The sequence below is a fragment of the Macrobrachium nipponense genome, chromosome 45 (assembly GCF_015104395.2).
Source record: "Macrobrachium nipponense isolate FS-2020 chromosome 45, ASM1510439v2, whole genome shotgun sequence".
Classification (NCBI taxonomy): domain Eukaryota; kingdom Metazoa; phylum Arthropoda; class Malacostraca; order Decapoda; family Palaemonidae; genus Macrobrachium; species Macrobrachium nipponense.
Genome location: NC_061105.1, coordinates 37,032,376 through 37,056,991, shown reverse-complemented (window position 1 = coordinate 37,056,991; position 24,616 = coordinate 37,032,376). Strand labels below are relative to the sequence as shown.

Sequence of the window (24,616 nt, the reverse complement as noted above, 5' to 3'; positions counted from 1 at the left end):
TTTACATTGAAATGGTTCTCTATGTATCAAAACATCTAAGAAAGGGAGGCAATTGTCTTTTTCCAATTCTAGAGTAAACTTAATCGATGGTACCTGGTTATTTAATTTAGAGAGTAAATCATTTGCATCAATACCAGCAGGCAGAACAGCTAAAATATCATTAACATATCTATCACTTTACAGGAATATAAATGATATTAGGTAAGTAGCGTTTTTCAAAGAATTCCATGTACAAGTTTGAGAGGAGTGGTGATAAAGGGTTGCCCATTGCCATGTCAAATATTTTTTGATAAAATTCACCATTGAATATAAACTTACAACCACAAATGCACAACCTAGTGAGTGAAATAATATGACTTATAGGTAGAGGTAATTCATGCTGAGTTAGTTCATTACTAAGATATTCTAAAATAGTCTAAAGGGACTTTGGTAAAAAGAGAACATATATCAGAACTAACGAATCTATCAGTAGGGCAAAGAGTAATTTTGTTTAATTTATCAACTAAATCTAGAGAATATATATATATAGATCTATATATATATATATATATATATATATATATTATATATATATGAGAATCGGAGATGGTTCCAAGTAACGTGGACAAGATCTTAGTGATATTTTTCGAAAGTTTATATGAAATTGAACCAACAGTACTGATAACATGTATTGTGAATAAGTTTTTATTTACCAAAGTTCTGAATAGCTGTTGCCCTATATAATCCTTTAATTGTCTTGTCCCATTGTCTGAGCAGATTGACTTAATCTTTTTCTTTAATTGTACCAATGTTTATGCTTGTTTGGAAAGGTTACCCATTCTCCAGGTGTGCCGGATTCTAGGTACTAATCTCCTTATAATCCCTATCTATCAGTTTATCTGCTGAGTAAAGGACGTTGAGTCGAAAGATCTTGCAGAAACTCTGTTGTTTATTTTTCCTTCGTGGCTCATACCTTTATATATATATATATATATATCTATATATATGTATATATATATATATATATAGATATATATATATATAATATATTGTAGGAAGAGATAGAAAGAGAGAAATTCAACATTCGTGAATTTTCCCAAGCCTAAGACTATATAAATGGCAAGCTGTCCAGCAGACTGGCACAAACTGGCATAAACCTACAGAGGTAAATCTAAATGCGTATTGAGTCGGGACGGGTCGTCTCACTGAGATCAACACTCATGATTGCCACTGCAAGAGAATAGTAATAAGACGTGCGGATCTACATCCAGATTAACAAAATACATTAAAGTTACTTGATCGTAAAAATAATTTATGCATGTGTCGTAATTTTACAAATGATAATCTACAATCATGAGGAGCTGAAAACAGGAGAGAGAGAGAGAGAGAGAGAGAGAGAGAGAGAGAGAGAGAGAGAGAGAGAGAGAGAGAGAGAGAGAGAGAGAGAGAGAGCAACTTCCTCCGACAGTGACAACAGTACAAGACGTACCTTTCTCACGAAACTACTATAATGATAGTACTAAACATCAAAAAGTCGAACAACAAACAAAAAACCAGGTTCTTCAAGACTGTTTATGTCATAAGCAAACCGCTCATTAACAGGCTCATCGCCAACCGAGCAGACAGGCGCGCATGGAAGCATGAAGGTTAACCGCCAAGATTTAGCCCGCTCAAAATTTTACCGGCAGTTTTTAAGCACAAGAAATTCATCACGGCAGGTGGGCTGCTTATGACTTGGCAACAACGAAGACGAAATATAGCCTTACGATTGACGCGTAGTAGATTTTAGATATGGTAAAGCGAGAGATAAAGGTTTAATTTTGTTGGAGATAAATTAGGAAACTGAAAGAACTTATTCGAAAATTGTTGGTGTACCTGGGAACTATGGGTAGGCCTAAATCTTTCATTTTCTTCAAGCTTGGACTCGTGTATTTGTTTGATGTTCACCTCGGCATTCACATAAAATAAAAACATTCCATTCTTCTAAGAATGACGATATGTGTACGTTTTGACAATCTAGGCGCTTAGTTTAACACCAATAAGGTTGGCTTGATCTAAATCGAACTGGCTTAGAATAAGCAGGCCTCAAAAATGGGGGGACTTAGTAGCCCAGTTTCCCCGACGTAAGGTGGGGTGAAAAGGAATGAGGTCTGGTGCGGACCTTTGGACTCGTCCCTGCAACAGAGACGATCAGTACAGGTGGTGACCGTAATAGTGATTGCTTGTGTATTTAGGCCTTCCAACTATGGCCTTTGGTTCCCTTGGTTGAGGGCACACCGAAGCACACTTTCCTTTCCTTATTTATTAATACGATTCATTACAATTTTTCAGTTATCTATTAATTGCTACCATTATATCCCTGTTTCTATTTTTTGTAATAATTCTACTTCAACTTCATTCTGTGGTGCTTAGGCTTGTAGGCTTCCTCCTTGAAAAGTCACTGGATGACGGTAAGAAAACTAGAAAGATGAAATAATGGCTGGGGAAAAAAATCGTTCAAGTTACTTCACTTTGGCTACATTTCCAAGACGTGTCATTTTTTTGACAGATAAACCACAGTGGCCCCTCATCTCATTTAAAGCCCAAACGGACGTTTTCTGGTGTTGGACTCTTATTACATTAAAAGCATGGCTCTCAACGCAGTATTGACTGCTGCGATTATCAAGTAACTTCCTGGGCAACTGTTACTGAGCGCGTGACTGTAGCTACTATTACTATGTGACTTGTTCGTCGAGATTATCATTATTATTTTTACGAGACCCTAAAAGTACTTTCTTCAGTTTTTGTAAAGAGTGACTTGCAAACGGTATTATAGAAAAAAAAAACTTATTCTTTTGTAATGGTCATCTTTGAATTGAACTGAATATAGTGTTTCGGCCAAAGACCAAGCACTGGGACCTACAAGGTCATTCAAATTGAGAGTATAGGTAGGTCTGAAAAGAGAGTGTGGATAGTGAGATGAAAGAATCAGGGGTTGCAGCAAAGGGGCAGAATGCCTCCAGTGCACGCCGGAACGTGCGCTGACGCACGGCCAACTAGACGTAGCTGTGGCTGACGGCACTAAACCCATACGAGGTGGTTATCTTTGATAATCATTCCCGATATCATTGAGCTTCTTTTGTGGCGAACACTAACAGACTGAGATGAACTGTTCAACCTTCTAATTCTCTTTGAATGCCATTTCAGATGTCTAAGGCCCAGCGCAGGCATAACTGAACGTTAGTGGCGGGCTGACATTCTTTTATGTCTAATGGAGTAACCCTGATACAAGTGGAAAGTTGCCGCACAGCATTAATTTGCACAAATATTGACTGGTATTGGACATTTCGATATCTCTGGAAATAACCCGATCTGTCTTAAGAATCCCGAGCACAAAACAGGAAAGTCCAGTAGACAATGAAGCTCTGTAAGGATGGGCGTGACCGTACCCGGCGGAGACTGACCCACAATTATTTTTTCGTCTCTTCATTATGCTTTCCTGATTAAACTGCAGTTTCTTCAGAAAATCTGGTGCAGAATTGTCGAGATTGTTGCAGTCATCTTAGTCTTGTCCCTACAAAGTCCGGTACAACCAATATTAAAGACATCGTAAGTTTGAAATTAGTTTATTCGCCCTTTGAGTTTATATATATATATATATATATATATATATATATATATATAGATATATATATATATATATATATATATATTACTTATATATATATTACGTCGTTTTTAGATTTGACGCGAAATTGGAACCAAGTCAATAAAGCGCGCCCAATGTAAGTTGTTGCCAGGTGTAGATAATTATCAAAAAAAATTGCAACTTCATTTATTTTTACCTACAATTACTTATGGGATTGTTTCAAATCAAATGAAGGAGTAATATTGCGTGCAAAACAGTCGATACGTGAGCGAAGTTTTAAAGTTTGTGCGCACGACATTCGTGAGAACAACTGAGCAACTAACTTGATGCACGACAATCTTGACCCCAGCAGAGGAATGCTGTCTTGCGTACACGATGAAGGTTTTGACGATATATGTGCATGAATGGTGAAGAATAAGTCCACGTCACTGTAGGGTCTTTTACCGTCCTTTCATTCCTTTTACTATACCTTCGTTCATATTCTCTTCCATTTTACTTTCCACCCAAAACCTTTTTCAATCAATTTCCTTTTCAGCTGTGAATGACCACAGGTCCCAGCATTTGACTTTTGGCCTAAATTCTGTATTCCATTCCATTCCAAAATTTTGAGTCACGTCTATGGTTCTATCCTTCTAACCTCAACCCCAATTATCTTCAATCAATATCTTCAATGACCATACCACATAACCCGTCTGAACTTCAGAGACACACACACACACACATTTATATATATATATATATATATATATATATATATATATATATATATATATATATAATATATATATATATAATGTGTGTGTGCGTGTGTGTAATTTACATATCACGTTCCAAATGTTCGTGGTTCAGTTTTACACACACACACACACATATATATATATATATACATATACATATATATACTATATATATACTACACGTTTGGTATTGCACATACATTATATATACATGTGTGTAAGCATAACTGAACAACGAAAATTTTGAACGTGATGATATATAAATAAAGGTAAAAGCCACGAAAGATCTCGCAGCACTTCATTGTTTCACTTTTTTTCGTGGCTTTTACCTTTACTTATATGTATGTATGTATATGTGTGAGTGCATAAGACCATTTATCTTAAGACTCAAGATAACTTGCTTCATCTCTCAATATATCAAAACCATAGACATTTTTAAATTTATTAAGAACTAGGTATCCATGCATCTTGTCATTTTTCGTCCAGTAAATATTAACGAAGTCTGAATTTAACTTAGAAATTTATAACTCTTAGTATTACACCTGTGTGCAATTACGTAATGAGCAAACCACCAGTTCCACACTCCTTATCGCTACCTCCCTTCTTCCAAAGCGACGGTTAATATTTCGTACACCTTCAATTCTCGCAGGTGCAACGCACCTTCTCGTTTGAAATTTCAAAAGCGGTAAAACTTCATGCAATTTCTTGCATCACTGACCGGCAAAGCTGTTGTAACGGGGTTCGAACTCATTCCTTTTATTGGTTCATTAATTATACTACAGGAGCAACATCATGACAAGAATGTATTTGTTTCAAGTATATTATGTTTAAATCTATCGTTATTTTAACTCAAACGCCCCTAACAGGAAAACTCAGTCGGGAAAACCCGTTTTACAACTATATTTTAACGAAAATCTGCTAGCTGGCAACAGCAACACGACGTTGTATACTCAAGAATTAAAATGGCTTTACTTCCCAGTCGTACTCCTTGATATATTCGATTCATAAACCTAATGATCAGTAAATAACCAAATATCTTACTGCCAACAGGCAACTAAGGCCTATGCCTTGTTATTCATAGAAATGAGCTTCCTTTGGCAACACTGCCAGACAAGCCGGCACAACTACACATCCCGCCGGCACGATCCAGACTCAATTGATACAACCCAAATTTTGTTTCTAGGTGACATAACGCGCTTGACATTCGTCTAAAACGAACCGCATATGACATTTTGATCGCAATAAATACAAGTATACAACTTCAGTACCATAATTATGGATGGTACAAATAAATTTCTCTGCGAAACGATCACGCCCACATGACATGATCAAGGGAGAGGCTTGTAAGGATTCGAGACGTGCCGATAACTTTGTTAGATACTCCTAAACTTACCCAGAATTGCTGGCCGATGTTGATTTAACGGAGTGGATCCTCAACTTGTTTGCAATATCCCTCAGCTCTTGCAAGTTAGTGGCATCGGGCTTGTGGTAAGAAGACATTTTCGATGACAAAGGAAAGAGGGTATTGCGTTCGAACCTTTCTCTCAGAGAAACCACACGGTACCTGGTCCTGGATTAATAGATTGCGGGAGAAGACGCAACTCACTCATGCGGTACGACAACTGCGGCTGCACGCTATCGCAACCACTTATCACTTGGAAAAATTTTCTGAAATATAGAAACATGTGGTTTTAAAGTGTTAAAGATTATGTAAGAATTGGAAGGACAATCATAGGTGATGTAATATGCCACGACTTCAGTGCGTGATATCTTCAGACTCAGACAATCGTGATTTAAGGAAAACGCAGAACAATGTCATTTTGGAAAATTCCTTTATTTTTCGTTCATATGTTCATAATTCTTTCGTATTAACCTTAGCAACTACGTAATGCTATTAATACCCAGCTGTCTCCAAGGATAATTATAAACCATTTTATCATCATCTGCTTACAAAAATTGCATAACAATAATATAGCCATGGGCAGTAACGTATACGAAAAGATGCAAAGAAGGGAATGTGTGGCGTGAAACTCACTTTTGTTTTGTCATTCAAGGAATTGAAAGATGGCATCATTCGTGATCTCTCTCTCTCTCTCTCTCTCTCTCTCTCTCTCTCTCTCTCTCTCTCTCTCTCTCTCTCTCTCTCTCTCTCTCTCTCTCTCTCTCTCTCTCTCTCTCTTTGTGTGTGTGTGTGTGTTCTCACAGTTTTTACTAGGTAAATTATAGTTAGAACAGAATTTAGGTCAAGCGCTGGGACCTACGATGTCATTCAGCGCTGAAACGGAATTTGACAGTAAAAATGTTTGATAGGTGTAAAAGGAAGAAAGCCTCGCAGCAAGGAAATCACATATTAAGTTCCAGAAATCTGACTTCAGACATAGATACGGGGACTTAACTGCTCCTTCCTCCTTTTTTTTTAATAAACAACAAGAACAAAATAATAATTTCACCATATCAAAGGAACAAAGAAACGTGAAATAGCTACTGGGTACTAAATCACACTTCCCGGTCATAATTTGATTCTAGATTCTTGAAGACTCGATGCTGACTTTTCTCACATATACGATATTTATTATGAATTTGAGAGAGCTTTATCTTTAACGAAACATTTATAAATTAGACTTATCCTCTGAACAAGAGATAAGAAATCACAAGGATAACAAGAGCACCTTTTCCCTACTAAAATTTAACTTTAGTTTTACAACAAAAACAAATGAGAAGCGGTGAATTGCGATAAGAGGCAAATGACTAACAATCAAGGGAATTTACAAGAGGAGAACTGAAAAATAATTAGCACAAGACTGTAAATAAGAGTAATATATATATATATTATAATATTATATATATATATATAGATATATATATATATATATATATATGTGTTATTCCACAAGCAAAATCTTAAACACACTTTTTTGAAAAACTCAACACACTTATATTTGTGTGCAATCCTGATAAAAACACAAGTTGGATAACAAAACTAAAGCAACCTCAGTTGTTACTTGTCCTTTGACCTCTTAGTACAACCTTGATCCCACTGTGTACATCAGAACTGAAACTAGCTGTTTTCATTCTATACAGTGGCTTCATTAGTGGAGCATGTGTGTCCCATAAAAGTTATGGCTACGTTTAAATTCCTCTTAACATAGACCTTGATTTTGTCACTGATTAATCTGGACCTTGACTTCCCTATGCAACTTTTAAGTTTTGACCTATCTGTCTCGTGCACTTCAAGAGTTAAGTTTTATTTGAACTGGACCTTGATTATGAATCTGATCTTACCCTACTCTCCCAATGAGCATCATCAAAGGGTTATGCATGCCCATTTTGATGTTTCTCTCTCAATGTAGTTCAAAAGTTATGGCAAGGCTAAATTTCTTTTTGACCTTTGACCTCTAACTATAGCCTTGAATTTGCACGCCAATTTCATTTAAGAATCACGTGGGTCAAGCCCGAAGTTTCCATTTTTTGTAGTCGAAAAACGATAGTTATTTTCCTATTTAACATTGACCTCCTCATAACAGGTCAGTAGTGATCATCCTTACCTTACCACTGGTAAAATTTGCATAATAATCATCGAATAACTTTAGGTAATAATCATTAACCTGTATGTGACAGCACCTTGCAGTCATTTGCTTCACAGTTACTTTATATAAGGCAAAATTGAAAATATGCATATTCATGCACATGGGTACCCTCGATTTTGCACTAAATGAGAAAAAGTGCTGCCTCGTTAACGTGCAGAATTTACCATTAACGTTCCATAAAACGTTCAGGAAAAGTCCCTTTACCTATATACCGGCACGTCCTCCCCTTTGTAAAAATCGCTTTTGCTAAATGCAGATCTTATACATCTTTCCTACGTTGAATATAAATTACGTTGCAATAGGTCGAATAAGCTGAGGGGGAACATACAAAGTTGCAAGTAAGAAAATGAGTAGTGTAATATTACCGCAGAAAAGAGTTCAGCATCATAGCATATATGTATACGGGTAAATCACTTGCGTTTTTTCCACTTATCAGATGAACACGCTGTACGTGCATATCGCCTAAGTAATTGGCATTATTAAGTTAGAAAAAGAAAAGTATATATATATATATATATATATATATATATATATATGACTGGTAAAAATGTTCTGTTACAGCATAATTCCATCTAATACAAGGAGCCCATAAAAACGCCAATATAAAGAAAGAAAGTACTTTCTTTCCATACTTTGGCGTTTTATGGGCTCCTTTTGTTATATATATATATATATATATATATATATATATATATATATATATACATATATATATATATATATATATATATATATATATATATATATATATATATGTGTGTGTTACCGAAAACTTATAAGCGAAAGAAACAAAGAATTTCAGTCTTATCAAATAAGTCGGTTATTTGATAGTGGAAAGTCATTTTGAGCTATTTATATTTATAGCAATAGTAGTTTGCGTAATCCTTTCCTTATCGTTTATTCAAAACGAACTAGCATTCGCAATCAGCATTCCTATTTGCGGAAGGACAGAAATTTCAACGAAGAGCACTTAGCTTCTGCCAGGATTTATATGTTTCAAGCGCCAAATTAAAGAACTCCGAGAGTCGAAGACAAATATTCTGAATCTTTATATCATTATTATGATTAGGCTTAAAGATTGCAGCGTATTCTCAATAGAGTACCGAATTAAGTGTGACGCAATCACCGCCTGTCTCTTAGCTCCGTAAGAAATTGAAACGGCCAGGAAATCGTTAATAGAGGAAAGTTAGCATTGGGACCCATATATTTTGATTGAGAAAAATACACATTTATGCAACAGTAAAGCAAAAAATACTTGTTGATTATAAAAAATATATATAATAAATGACAACTAAGCAGCATGTCTAATATAAAGTAATATAAATGCTTATTTTTTTAAATTAAATTTTATGGGCCTAAATGCTAATTTTCTTGTATTAACGATTTCATGGTCGATTCAAATCTGGGCCTCTTAATTTCTTATGGAGATAAATCTTTGTTGTGGGCCAGTCCCGGCGATCACGTGATTTCCGACGTCATGGCTTCGGTACCCTATACTAGGTTTGGGATTGGCGAGGAACTACATCAACACTTTCTAAGCTGGCATATGGCCAGCTAAATCTGCAACAACAGTGTCAATTATTCGTCTCTATGCTTGCTATTATAATCCAAAACTATCGGTTAGTTCCCTACTAAGGCCTAAGGATAAAATGAAGTTAGTTTTTATGACGTAATCTCTGACATCTACGCTGGGCGTCTATTTAAGCGGTGCTCAAGAGCTTTTTAATTCAACTAATCAAATGAAGCCCTAAAATCAATTTGTATAAGTCTGGACTCGTATCCATCAACTAGGGTTTTTTGAACGTGAGTAGTTGGATCTTAACAAAAACCAAACTATTTCCAGTAGGCAAGTTTCTTAAATTTGTTTTTAGGGTTGATCAAAAGTATCTCATCCGTAGCGGATTTAACTTGGTTCGTCAAAGATGAATGTGAATTGTTCCCTGTACTTTTTTCAAATTAATATCATTATCCTTCCAGAAACTTCTTCTTATCTTCTTCTTCTTTCCCACCGTTATCCCTACATTAAGGGGTCGGTTGCCTGATGCACCTTCTCCACTACCTTCTATCAACAGCATCATCCTCCACCAAACCTCTTCTCTCCATATCTTTCTTCACTTTATCTTGCAAACTAATTCTCTGTCTCCCTCTCGATCTTCTTCCTCTAACACGTTCCTCCCAAGCCCTCTTCACCCCTTCCTCGTCATCCATCCTCAACACATGCCCATGCCATCTCAATCGTGACTCTCTTATCACCTCTGTAATCTTTACTACACCTGCCCTTTCTTTATTTCTTAATTTTCCAATCTCTCAAGCAGCGACATTCCCATAATCCACCTCAGCATTCTCATCTCTGTTCTTTCAAGCTTTAGTTCCTCTTTTCTTCTTAGAGCTCATGTTTCTGCTCCATACATTAACACTGATCTTATAACTGTGTTATATATCTTGACTTTTAGCTTGATTGTCATTTTCTTACCACATACCACTCCAGCTACCTCTTTCCACTTCCCCCATGCAGCTTTTATCCTACTGTCAACTTCAGCCTCACATCCTCCCTCATGGCTTAAAGTAGATCCTAAGTATCTAAACTTTTCTGCCTGTTTTATAATCGAACCTTTCCTTTCTTATATCACTATTCTGTCTCTTCATTCCTGATGTCTTCACTCAATACATCCAGCACAAACCAAAATGGGCTTAATGCTGATCCTTGGTGTAATCCTACACTAACTTCAAAGCTTTCTGTTTCCCCAACTTTTGTTATCACTTTGCTGTTGGAGATCATGCTGGCCTTATGCCAGCACGGGCTCTTGCTCATAGAGCAACCCGTAGGTCTTACTATCACTTTGTTGTTTGTTGTTGTTGAAAATTAAGCCAGCCTTGTGCTGGCACGGGCTCTTCTTCTTCTTCTTATGGCACCATACAACAAGGATCTGATTGTTCAGCTGGATGCGATTGTAGCTCTACATAAGGCAATTGGTTTGGTTATGTGATACGTCGTGATTTGCTCATGAACAAATCAAGCTTCTCAAGCACTCGAGATTCTGGTAGCTCTCCTTGAGTCAGAACAACCTAAAGTCGTAGAGAAAATCTGATTCAAATTGGTCATGACATGGTTTGAAGCACTGAATTAATCTATTTTTATAGACTCCACAGAGAATGAGCTCAGTCAGTCAGCTATTCGCAGATTAACAAGAATATCCGAAACTCAGACAAACAAAAATGAGATTGAAACAGAAAAAAAAAGACAGGTTACGATGGAAAATAAAATCATCCTAAGAACACAGAGAAGCTAATATTAGTTCCAACAACTTGTAATTTAGAAACGCCCAAGATTCTCAAGAAGGTTACCAAAATATACTTATTTGATAGCTGACGAAAACTTATTTAAGTCTGTTAAAAGAAAAAAAAATATGGATCTGTGTGTGTCTTTGATATCCATAAATCAAATAAAAAGGTTTTTTTCAATTATCCATTTGAATAGCTCTATTTTGGTGAATTTCTGTATTGAATTAGTACTCATTTTCGTAATTTCCTCTGGTTATTGGCTTTTTGGGTCTCATTATCATTCGTTGCCGCTAAGTCAGACCCCTATTGTCTTCAGAACTTAATTTTATTGAATAGGTAGAAGCTTTTGACTGACTATATGAATGAACATGACCTATTTTTCATGGTCACAAGCCCAGTTATACCACGATGTCAATATTAAATAACTTTTTCACGTGCATTTATGTAGGTAAGCGTGATGCATTGATCATATATGAACGCCTCCAATTCCTTACACTACACTTTTTTGTAAATGAAACTGCAATTTTTGATAACCAAAAGTAGCATATAGTAAGTGCCTATTATATAGTAGTAGTAGAAGAAAGAACACTGAATTTTAATTTTTAATAGTTTCACGATTAATAGGAATGGACATTCCGACCATGACATTCGAAAGGTGAATACGAACTTCATTTATTAAAAGATTGATTAAGTACATTTGTCTCCTAAAACAAATTTTAGGAGACAAAAACAAATTCGGTTATTAGACTGGAGTGAAAATTACGGTGGTGTTTATTTCAACTTATTTCGGGATTCAGTAGTTGATCCAATCAGAGTAGTTCTTAATTTATGACAGATTTCACGACGTATCAAAAATTAAAACAGATATCTTGATGTTTCAAAAATTTGCTAAATTTTGGAAATACATGGTGTTCGTCCTCATAATTATAAACATAAAAAACACAACCAAACTACTGTTTGTTTACTTCTCGTTAGCATGTCGTGTTATCGTCAGACACCACATGTCAGCCTAACCCTGTTGAACGCGGATCTGAGGTTGCATTAAACTAGGCGACCTTTGCCAAGGTAATGATTGCACAGTGACAATCGTGTTTTACTTTTGTAGGTCTGTAGTATAGCTTTTTTTGTGGAACCATTTCATATCTAGTCCATTCCAAATTAGCCTAGCATAGGACAGGCTAGTGTAGTGTCTTTAGGCTAGCAGGTAGGCCTACTAGCTACTAGCCTAGCTACCTAGGTGTAAGAAAATAAGAAAGGTTAGCTACCTAGGCTATTTACCCCTGTAGGTATTGTAGGTTATTTAGGTAATTGTACACATCAGTCGAGTTTAATGCAGTTGGTGGCTGATGCCCCTCAGTGGTGATATTGGAATTATCTTGTCCTACCACCTCTGTGGCCGCGAGTTCGATTCTCAGGCATTCCACTGAGGCGTTAGAGATTTGTATTTCTGGTGATAGGGTAAAAAACCGCATGGTACAGGGGTGGACCATGTACGATCAATGTGTACAACCCCAAGAAAAGTACATTATGACGCGTCCTGACACCGGAGTAGAGGTCTTTAGCTCCGTTTCTCACCAACAAGAAGTCGCGTCTGATGCCCATCTCCGATGTCAGAACGCGTTATAATGTACTTTTTTGGGGGTTGTACACATTGATCGTACATGGTCCACCCCTGTACCATGCGGTTTTTTACCCTAGATCTACCCACTCTCAATGTGGTTCGGAAGTCGCTGAAAGCCGTTGGCCCTGTTGCTGAATAACCACTGGTTCCATGCAAAGTAAAAGCACCATACAAACAAGCAATTGGTGGCTGATAGCTAGGTATCTCTTTAGCAAAGCCAGAGAAAGGTAAGAAAAAGCATGCTGTACAAAGGCACATCCTGCCTAGTGTACTACTAGGTCCAGTCTGTGGGCTGTGGATTAGCCTACTGCTTGTTAGGCTAAACCCAGGTCAGGTTCTTTGGCCTGTGGAATTGGATGTGACTTGAGTAAACCACAGCCAGTAAAACTGAAGACTTTTACTGCAACCCATTTCCTGCAGTCACAGACAAGTATTTACTACCCTTCGTTTAGGGTAAATGACCAAGCGACGACATAGTAGCCATCCTGGAACGCAGCCACTTTATGAAAAAGCACTTGAATTATTACATTAGGTATTTCATAATTTAGGTAGTTGGTGAAAACTTACTTTGAGGGGAGTATAGTACCTACCTAGTAGGGGTCATGTGCTGCCTGGATAGGCAACAACTCTTGACTGATGAGCATGGTAGCAAATTCAATTACTTTTTCAGGAAGGTGGCCACGTTCTGGGAGAGGTTGCCGCTATGTCGTTGCTTGGTCATTTACTCTACTCTACTTTTATGTCTTTTGTTTGTGTCTGTGATGTTTAGGCATACCCCATTTACCTAGTTTATAGGTATTATCTTCATCCCAAAGGGGCTGGTCATGAACATGGTACCTAGCTATTTTTCCCATCATCTGGAACAAGTCCGCAGAGGCCATTTTCTCGGAATTACCTAAGCTTCCAAAGAATATGTGGTTCATTAGGAAGAAGTAAGAGGCCAGGGGAAATACAGAAAGAAGAGACCTCACTTATTAAAAAATAAGTTAATGAATAGGTAAAATTATATCAAAACAGTATTAGGGTAGTAAAGTATAGCATCTTTGGTTGAACTTTTGAAGTTCCAATTGCTCAGCATCCTCGGGGACTTCTGGAACAGAAGTTCTACAGTGAGGCACATCTACTGCATATTGGTGCTGGTGTTCAGCAAATCTGGTTGCTCTTGGCAGATAAAACGGATCACGGATCAATTGTGAATGTAAAAGATCTCTGTTGAAATACAACTTATGAAAAATTGGCAAATGAGACCATCTGCCAATGATCCAAGTCATAACTGCTAATATTAGGAAACGGAAACCTGCCGCCATGAACCACTCTATCTAGAAGAGATAATTCATTACATGATTTAATGCTTTGGAGTAGAATATGTCCATGATCCCACCTCCATTCAGTGTGGAATCAACTAGTACAGTATAGAATTATTGGGCAAGTCACATACTGTACAAAAATGATATTTTTATAATAAAATTAAATTACTGAGCCATCGAAGCGCTACCTGCAAAATTTGAACTTAATGGTGCCATCGAGTAGAAACTCTTAGCTATATAATTACTGGGTAAATATATACAAAATTAAATTTTATTATAAAAATATCATTCTTGTTCTGCTTATCTTTAGGCCTCGGTCCTCCAACTCACTTCTCCATCACTTCAATTTTCTACCTGCCTCTTCCTTATTGGTGGTTACTAACACTATGTCATGTGCAATGAGTACACACTAAGGAACTTGATCTTTCACTCCAGCCACTATCACATCCAACATCATAAAAAATATAGGGACTCAGAGCAGAGCCTTGGTGGAGTCCAACTTTCACCTTAAACTTCTCTGTAGTTCCCTCTGAGTTTCTTATCTGTGTTGTTGCTTCTCTATACATATCATTTACAATCCTCACATATTTTTATGAGACACCTTTTTCCCTCATGCACCTCCAGACTTCTTGCCTAGGCACTCGATCATATGCTTTCTCAAGAGATATAAATACTATACATAATTCCTTTCCTTTTACTCTATATTTTTCCATGATTTGTCACAATACAAAGATAGCATTTGTTGTTCCTTTTCCTGGCAGGAACCCAAACTGTTCTTCACTTATAGATGTTTCATCCCTTAGCCTTGCCTCTATTATGTTTTCTTTTATAAATTTCAAGGTATGAGCCATCAGTTTTATGCCCCGATAGTTGGCACAATCTTGGATATTGCCTTTATCCTTGTAAATGGGGACTAGCAGGCTGTTTCTCCAGGCATCAGGTATCTTCTCCTCAATAATATTCTTGGGATTTTCTTCGTTTAGGAGATATTCATAATACTCTCTCCATCTAATTTTAATTTCCCCTACTTGTGTTAGAACCTTACCAGTTCTATCTATAATTTGCTCAATGTGTGTGAGGTCTTTTGTTGCTTTGTCTCTAGCTTTGGTTATCCTGTGGATGTTTCCTTGCCCCTCTGGAGTGTCAACATTCTCATACAGATCCTTGAAAGCAGCAGCCTTTGCTCTGGCAACTTGTTGTTTTGCAACTTTATTTGAATCTTTCGATGTTTGCTTGTTTTCTTCTGTTCTGTGTTTATCATAGTTCTTTAGGGATTCTTTCTTTTTCTTGATCTTGTCTTGTATGTCTTTATTCCACCACCAGCTTTCTTTATCTTTTGGTGGACCTTTGCCTGATGTTTTGCATAAAATTTCCCCCCATGTCTTAGGATCACTTTGCTGTTAAACTCTCACCAATCATTTACGTTTTCTTCCAACTTTATTTCTCTCAGAACATTCTCTTAAATCTAGATGTGAACTCCACATTTTCTGCCTTCTCTAGCTCCCACTATTTGATCTTAGGGTTACCATTCCTCTTTCCCTTAGTCCCTTTTTGGATTGACAATTCTGCAACCACCAGTGTATGTTGTTGGCTAACATTCTCTCCATATATCACTTTACAATCCTTTACTTCCTTAAGGTGTTGTTTCCTACAGAGCCGAAAATCAATTTGACTCTCTCTTCCACCGCTTCTTTATGTTTCATAAACTTTCTTCAGGGAATGTATTAATTATGTCCATAGCAAATACCACTGCAAAGTCTACAATGCTTTCGCCTTCTTCATCCTCTCCCCCATTCCTAGTCCTCCATGGATTCTATTTATACCTATATGTCCATTTAAGTCTCCACCCAATACAACTCTCTCTTCTGGGATTGATGTCAATACTTCATCCAACTCCTGCCAAAACATTGACTTCTCTTTATCATCACATCCAATTTGTATGCATAAGCAATTATCACATTTAGGACTGCTTCTGATAACATTAATTTAATTTTCATTGTCCGACTATTACTTCTTTTAACTTATACCACTTTTTCCCTCAGGTCTTTGTTTACAATGATGCCTACTTCACTTCTACCATTCCTGTCTACCCCATTGTGATCTGGGTACGCCCTGGCATACTCTCTGAATCTGGATTAGACTAACTATGGTTTTGGCATTCGGTTTTTACAGTCGGATATCCTTCCTGTCACTAACCCTCTCTATTTACCCAGGCTAGGGACCGGCACCAAGTTGGGCTGGTATCCCCCCCCCCTCCCCCAGTGGCTGGATTAATAGTACACTTGAAAATCAAGGCACAATGTATTTGCAAAAATGTATACAAAGCTCATAGATTTTTTCCATCCTACTGTGGACTTGATCAAGTCTATAGAAAGATGGATGAAAGATATAAGCTTTATATATATTTTTACAAATACATTTCATCTTGATATTCAAGTAGTATATTACATTTTTTTATATTTCATAGATTGCTAAGCAGAATGAATTTAGTTTGTATGAGATATCTCATTTTAGAGTTATTCATCAGATAATTATGCAGTTTTTTTTACATATGAATATGATTAAATTTTTAAATTTTGTAATAGTTATGGAGGCATTTTAAATATCCTACTTTGATATGAGTTTCACTGCAAGCATATGTAGTTAACTTGGATTCATTTTACTTTTACAGTTGTAACCAATAATGGCGAAGAGTTCAAAAGCAAAAAAAGCCAGGAAAGCTGATTTTAAAAAGGTGAAATTAAAAGTTGGAAAGAAACTAAAGAAAGCACAGAATGAAACAAAGACAGATTTTAAAGCTCGGAAAATCATTCTGAAGGAACAGCTGACTGTAAAGGCAACTAAAACTCTTGTCACCAAGAAACAACATGACATCAAAGTAAGTACTTTACTCTGATGAGTCTTTTCTATTCAGTGAATAACCCCTTGTTTGTTCATGACACTTACCTGTCAGATATATATATAGCTGTATTTTCCGAAGTCCGACAGAATTTCAAAACTCCCGGCACACGCTGTGGTCGGCCAGGTGGTTAGTACCCATTCCCGCCGCTGGGAGGCGGGTGTCAGGAACCATTCCCATTTTCTATTCAGATTTTTTTCTGTCGCCGGTCGGTAAACAACTGTTTACAGACCTCCGCCTAGGATTTTGGATAAACTCTTTGTTCACTTGAGTATTTGATTGTCTCTTGGTTTTTGAAACTTGCTCGGTGGATTGGCATATGCGATTGTGGTTTTTCATTGGATTTGGTTTTGGTTTTCTCTAATATGTCTAGTTCTGGTTCAACTGGTTTTAGAGTGTGGAGCGTGCTAGAGTGTAAAGTGAGGCTACCGAAAGCTTCGGTGGATCCTCATACATTATGCATGAAATGTAGAGATCATATTTGCTTGATGAATGATAGGTGTAAAGAGTGTGAAAGGTTAACTGAGAATGAATGGAAGACTTTTGATTCGTATGTTCGTAAGCTTGAAAGGGATAGAATCGGAAGATCTTCCTCCAGAAGTGCTTCTGTGAAAAGTAAGGGTAGTAATTTGCATTCTGACCTTCCTGTAGAGGTTGTTACATCTAACCCTGTGTATTTACCTTCAGGTAATGAAGCTATTACTTCAGAAGGTATTGCCCTTTCTTCCATCATGGAGTCGATTCGTGCACTAGAATCGAAAGTAAGTGCATTGAAGACCACAGTGAAGTGTAGTGAGAATATTAATGCCCCTAGTGTAGTGGAGGGGGCGGCAGATCGGTCCCATAGTGCCTCTAGGAATAGACCTCTGTCGGACTCCCAGGACTCAGGGAATGGACATGTCGAAAACCGAAGGAGGGCTACGGGAAATTCCCACCGGTCTGGCGTCCCTTCAGCAGATCCTGTGGACGCTTCCCAGGCTGCCGAAGCATGTGAAGGAGTGCGGATATTGAAAGAGTGTTTTTCGTCCTCTGAGGCGTCCTCTCCTTACCGGGGATGGAGCTCTCAGAGGGCCTCTCAAGAGGAGAACGAGATTGACATTAGATGTCGCACAGGCGGCCAGCGTCTTTCTCGTCCTCTTAGGAGAGGTTTTAAGAAAGGGGACGCTTCACGTCCTACTTCTCGTCCTATTCTTTCATCATCACCCGAACATTTCGAAGACTTGACTCCTAAGAAGAGATTCAGGACGTCTTCTGATGAGGACGCTTTTGAGAACTTTCATCGTTTTAGAGTCCAGAGGAAGAAGAAGGCATTAACTCGCCCTTCTTTGCATATGATGAGTCCTTCGCCTGAACGTGGAACTTCACCATCTAATGAGACTTGTATGCAATTGCGTCAACGATTGTCGGCTTTCTTCGCAAGGAGAGAAGAAGTCTCAACGGCGTAGAAAGGATCTTTGGCTTCTTGTTAAAAGATCGAAACAACCTTTGTCGGCTTCGCCTCGTTCTTTAGCCTCTCCTGCGTCGTCTTCTTCTGGATCCTTCAGACTCAACCGAGAACACGCAAGTGTTTCCGGAGAGAGAGTGTCCAGAAGTGGCGATGTGGACAGAAGCGTTAGATGTCGCACAGGCCGCCCTCGCTTTTGTCAGGAGGTTGAGAACGAGCAAGAGAAGCCTCGTGTCGACGTTCGCCGGACTTCTGCATCAACTCGACGCTTCTTATCACCCAGAAAAGCAACAGATTCTACTCGATTTATTAGATCAGATGATCGAGAAGAGAGCAGTAGAACGAGTGCTCTAAAAACAGATTCCCCAGGCTTCTACAACAGGTTATTCCTGGTTTCCGAAGCAGTCTGGGGGATGGAGGCCTGTCCTAGATGTCAGCAGTCTGAATCTTTTCGTGAAGAAAGAAACCTTCAAAATGGAAACATCTCAGTCGGTCCTGGGGGCCTTGAGACCAGGGGATTGGATGGTGTCATTGGATCTCCAAGACGCTTACTTCCATGTTCCCATCCATCCCCAGTCCAGGAAGTTCCTCAGGTTCATTTTAAGAGGACAGGTCTTCCAGTTCAGAGCTCTATGCTTCGGACTGAGCACAGCTCCAATGATTTTCACTTTTCTCATGCGGAACGTGGCAAAGTGGCTTCACCTCTCGAAGATACGAGTCTCCCTCTACCTGGACGACTGGCTCATACGGTCGTCATCGAGAGCAAGGTGTCTGGAGGACCTTCAGACTACGTTACTGTTGGCGAAATCTTTAGGTCTCCTGATCAATTACGAAAAGTCCCATCTGACCCCACACAGTCCATCGTGGTATCTGGGGATTCAGATGGATTCAGTGGCTTTCGGGCTTTTCCGTCGCTAGAACGTCAACGGAAAGGCTTAGAAAAAGTGTCAGCCTTCTTGGAGAAGGAAACATGCTGAGTGAAGGAATGGATGAGTCTGTGGGTGGGGTCCATTTCTTCGCTGGAGAAGTTTGTTTCTCTAGGGAGGTTACATCTCAGGCCCCTACAGTTTTTCCTAACAGAAAAATTGGCAAGACAAACAAAACCTAGAGGAGGATTTGAGCAATCTCCCCGTTGGTCAAGAAACACCTAGAGTGGTGGCTCGATCCCACCAAGATGTCGAAAGGAGTGTCACCCTCTGTCTTCAGAACCCCGACTAGTGTTATTTACAGACGCGTCTATGACAGGCTGGGGAAGCAACCTCTGGGAAAGGAGGAGTGTCAGGCCTCTGGAGAAAGGAACAGAAGCCTTGGCACATCAACCTCAAGGAGTTGGAGGCGATTCGCTTGGCACTTCTAGCCTTTCAAGTTCGAATCGTAGGCCGAGTTGTTCAGATCAACGCGGACAGCACCACGGCCCTTTCTTATATCAAGAAACAGGGGGGGACACACTCTCGTTCTCTCTTCAAGATAGCGAGAGAAATCCTGTTTATGGTCAGAAGAGAGGAACATAACTCTCTTGACAAGATTTGTTTCATGAGTCCAAAACGTCGGAGCAGACATTTTAAGCCGTCGCAATCAACTGATTCCAACAGAATGGACTCTGCACATAGAGGTCTGCCAACAGTTATGGAAACTATGGGGACGACCGTTAGTGGACCTCTTCGCGACTTCGAAAACGAAGAGACTGCCCCTTTACTGTTCTCCGATCATCGACCCGGAAGCAGTAGCGGTAGACGCAATGCTTTGGGACTGGACGGGGATGGATGTATACGCCTTTCCTCCGTTCAAACTTCTGGGAGAAGTAACAAGGAAGTTAGCAGCGTCGGAAGGAACAAGGATGACACTAGTCGCACCATTCTGGCCAGCGAGCGAGTGGTCACAGAGGTCATGTCCCTGCTAGTGGACTTTCAAGAATCCTACCAGTAAGACCCGACTTTTTCTCAAACAGCCCCACTTCGAGAGATATCACCAAAAACCGTTCGCTCTGAGTCTGACTGCATTCAGACTATCAAGAAACTGGCCAAGAGCGAGAGGGTTTTCAAAGGCTGGTGGCAAAAACTATCGCCACTAGCTGAGAGAAGAGTTTCCTCTCAATCTGTCTTACCAGTCTAAGTGGCTGTTTTTAGAAGATTGTGTAGGAAAGAAGGCATTTCCTCCTCCAAGACCTCTGTGAGCCAAATCGCCGATTTCCTGTTCCATCTAAGGAATGTCGACAATCTTGCAGTATCAACAATTAGAGGATACAAGAGTATGCTGTCAACAGTATTCCGTCATAGAGGCCTAGATTTGACGAATAATAGGGATCTTCACTATCTTCTGAGATCCTTCAAGACATCAAAAGTTCCACAGGTTAAGACACCCTCGTGGAATTTAGACATAGTTCTAAAATTTTTAATGGCGAGTCCCTTTGAACCTTTGCACGAAGCTTCGCTAAAAGACTTAACTAAAAAGGCCCTCTTTCTGACCACCCTAGCCACTGCGAAGAGGGTGAGTGAGATACAAGCAATTAGCAAAAATGTTGGATTTAGGGGACACGATGCAGTCTGTTCCTTGAGTCCTTCCTTTTTATACATTCAACTTCCCTGCCAGATATATACTTAGCTATAGACTCCGTCGTCTCCGACAGAATTTCAAATTTCGCGGCACACGCTACCGGTAGGTCAGGTGATCTACCGCCCTGCCCTGGGTGGCAGGACTAGGAACCATTCCCGTTTTCTAATCAGAATTCTTCTGTCGCCCGGGCCATCAACATTGTTGTTGGTTCCTCTCGATTGGTTTTTCTTTTTTCACCGGCAATTGATCTTCTTGACCGACTTTTGGTGACGTATCTGGATTGTTGGATTGGCATACGCTTTTGTGGACTGTTTTGTGGACTTGATTTTGGAATTTTCTTTAATAATGTCTGACTCTGGAATGGTTGTGAGACGTTGTGTGAATGTAGGCTGTAAGGTGAGGTTGCCGAAAGCTTCGGTAGACCCTCACACGGTATGCAAGGGTTGCAGGGAGTATGAATGTTCTTTACTAATACTTGTAAGGAATGTGAGAACTTGAGTGAGAACGAATGGAAGAATCTAACTAATTATTTTAAAAAATTAGAGAGAGAAAGAGTGAGGAAGGCTTCTTATAGAAGTTTAAGTAGTTCTAGATCTGGACTAATTCCTAGCTTGGGATCTTCCCCAAGGGTAAGTATTGCTACTTCCTCCTTCCATTGCAGCCCCTTCTCCTATTGCAGAACCTGTAGATTCAGCAAAAGAACTTGCGGATCTAAAAGCAGCCTTCAAGTTGATGGAAAACAAATGGCTGCCATACAAGGTAAGGCTAGTGATTATTCAGTGGACATGATATGAGTGTCCCCAGTGTAGTGGAGGGGGCATCTGGTCGGCTCAGCAACGCTCCTAGGTCTAGACCTCTTCCAAGCTCACATGCCCAGAGGAGAAGGAATGTCGAAACCGAAAGGAGGTTGTGGAGAATCCCCACCGATCAGGTGTCCCTTCGGCGGTTTCTGTGACACCCCAGACTGCCAAGGATCGCTATTGTAAAAGCGTCCTGCGTGAGTGTTGTTTTTCGTCGTCGGGATCTTCATCTCCGAGACGTGATTTGGAGAGATTCAGATCGATCTCGGCACTCAAGAGGAGTTGGAAGGCTCCGACTATTGATTCGAGCCCAGAAACTTCCCTGAGGAGTCTCCCTCGGGAGTGAAGAAGGCAAGAAGAGCCATTCTTTCAACCAGAGTGAGAAGGAGGCAGGAGGTGGTAGGCTATGGACTCCTCCCCTCCTCCTTCCCCTCCTCCCGAAGAGGATAAAGGGAGGTTACGAAGAGATTCATGGTGGCGATGCAAGAGCAGATTTCGTCTTTTGTAGGAATTCTGTCAAAGGAGCCTCCTAGAAGGAAAGACTCTTCCCTTCCGATCAAAAGATCCTCCAGACGTATGGAGGTATCTGCCGCCAGGATCGAGACTCCTACTCGAGTGAGGTTTCCGGTACGACCCTGGATGAACCTATCAGACGTCTGGCACCGGCCAGGAGTGAGGAGTCACCCAGGAGGCAGGAGCCAAGAGCCAGGACCGTGAGATCGTCAACTGGAGGCAGGAGCCAAGAGCCAGGAGTGTGGAGGCATCCAGGCAGGAGGCAGGAGCCAGGAGGCAAGAGCCAGGAGTCAGGAGTCAAGAGGCAGGAGCCAGGAGCCAAGAGGCAGGAGTCAGGAGGCAGGAGCCAGGAGTCAGGAGGCAGGAGCCAGGAGTCAGGAGGCAGGAGCCAGGAGTCAGGAGGCAGGAGTCCGGAGTCAGGAGGCAGGAGTCAGGAGGCAGGAGTCAGGAGGCAAGAGTCAAGAGCCAGGAGGCAGGAGTCGGAGACTCGTTCCTGGAATTTATGACTCTTCTCCAAATAGGAGCTCCTCTCCTTCAGAGCGTAGGAGGTCTTGGAAGGACTCTCCCTCCAAACGTGAACTTCTCCTTCGTCTGATCGAGGGTTAGACGAGTTGTCCTGATGACGAACCTCCTGCTAATGAGGGACTCTCGAGTTATAAAGTCTTAGCCTCATTATTGCTTCAAGAATTTGGAGATTCTCTTAGTCCGGCGGCTCCTCCTTCTCCTCGTTCTCTCTTTTCGAGCTCGGCTACGGCAAAATCTTCGGCCTTTTTGAAAATGAAGCCTGCTATATCGATGAAGAAGGCACTCCATTCTTTAGATTCTTGGATGGACAAGAAGAAGGAGTTAGGAAAGACGGTATTCTGCATGCCTCCTTCCAAACTACATGGAAAGAGAGGTATTTGGTATGGGACAGGAGAGACTATGGGTCTTTCTCTACCTGCCTCTGCAGATGCGGACTTTCCAATTTAGTGGAGGCCTCTAGACGTCACTCCTTAGGATCGGTCAGAGCGACGTGGAGCACTTCAGAGTTGAACCACTTTTCTAAAGGGACTTTTTGTCACTTTAGAGGTGTTCAATTTTCTGGATTGGTCACTCGGAGTTCTGGCCAACAAATCTAAAGATCCGGAGTTTCTTAAAAACCCAGAGATTCTCCATAGCGTCCTGTCTTGCATGGACAAGGCAGTACAGGACGGTTTCGGGTGAAGTGGCTTCCCTTTTTGGTGCTGGTCTCCTGAAAAAGAGATCAGTATATGGATCCCTATTATCGAAAGGGGTTTCTCCGAGCCAGAGGACTGCTTTATTGTTCGCCCCTCTATCATCATCTGTTTCCTTCTCAGTTAGTGAAGGATATATCTCGCTCGCTAACTGAGAAGGCGACACAAGACCTACTAACACAAACGTCCAAGAAAGGACGCCCTGTAGTGTCGGCGATTAAGAAGGACTCTCGTCCTCCTCAGCAGCCCTTTCGTGGAGGTACAGCGGCTCGTCCCCCTGCCAGAAAAGAAGAGCTCTGATAAGAGAGGAAGGTCTTCCTTTAGGCCCTTCAAGAAATCCAAATGACTTGTTGCTCCTTCAAGCACCAGTGGGCGCCAGACTCCTGAACTTTGCAGGAGTATGGGCAAAAAGGGGTGAGCCGACCCTTGGTGCAGTGTCGGTCCTAAAGAAGGGATATGTAATCCCCTTCGAGAAAACAGCCCTCCCCTAAACATCTACGCCTCGGGAACTGTCAGCGAGGTACAGAGACCCGGTAATGAGAAAAGACTCTCCTTCAAATGGTGGATCAAATGTGGGAAAAAGAGGCCATCGAACTTGTGCAGGATCCACACTCCCCGGGATTTTACAATCGCCTTTTTCTAGTACCAAAGGCATCGGGGGGGGTGGAGACCAGTTCTGGACGTAAGCGCTCTGAATCGCTTGTTCAGAAAAAGAAGTTTCGCATGGAAACGTCCGCCTCAGTAATGTCGGCTCTCGTCCAGGAGATTGGATGGTCTCTCTGGACTTGCAAGACGCATATTTCCACGTTCCCCATTCACCATTTGTCAAAGAAATATCTTCGTTTTGTAATAGGAGACAAGATCTTTCAATTCAGGGCTCTGTGCTTCGGTCTGTCTACAGCTCCGCAAGTATTCACCAACCTGATGGCGAATGTGGCAAGATGGCTTCACCTAGAGGGAATAAAATATCTCCCTCTACTTGGACGACTGGCTGATCAGGGCCAAGTCGGAGATTCAGTGCTTGGAGGACTTATCAGTAACAAGGAACA

General features: G+C 40.3%; 2 protein-coding genes across 2 annotated transcripts in view; one reads left to right on the top strand and one right to left on the bottom strand.

The window, feature by feature from the left end:
* The window catches only part of LOC135214483 (transketolase-like protein 2), an 89,202-nt gene extending 83,272 nt beyond the window's left edge, over positions 1–5,930 (bottom strand). The window contains exon 1 of the mRNA XM_064248836.1: positions 5,738–5,930. Within this exon, the coding sequence (XP_064104906.1) occupies positions 5,738–5,844 (107 nt within the window). The 5' untranslated portion in view covers positions 5,845–5,930. The remainder of the gene's footprint in view (positions 1–5,737) is intronic.
* A 6,197-nt stretch (positions 5,931–12,127) lies between these two features.
* The window catches only part of LOC135214484 (testis-expressed protein 10-like), a 164,363-nt gene continuing 151,874 nt past the window's right edge, over positions 12,128–24,616 (top strand). The window contains exons 1-2 of the mRNA XM_064248837.1: positions 12,128–12,278; positions 16,813–17,019. Of these exons, the coding sequence (XP_064104907.1) occupies positions 16,825–17,019 (195 nt within the window). The 5' untranslated portion in view covers positions 12,128–12,278; positions 16,813–16,824. The remainder of the gene's footprint in view (positions 12,279–16,812; positions 17,020–24,616) is intronic.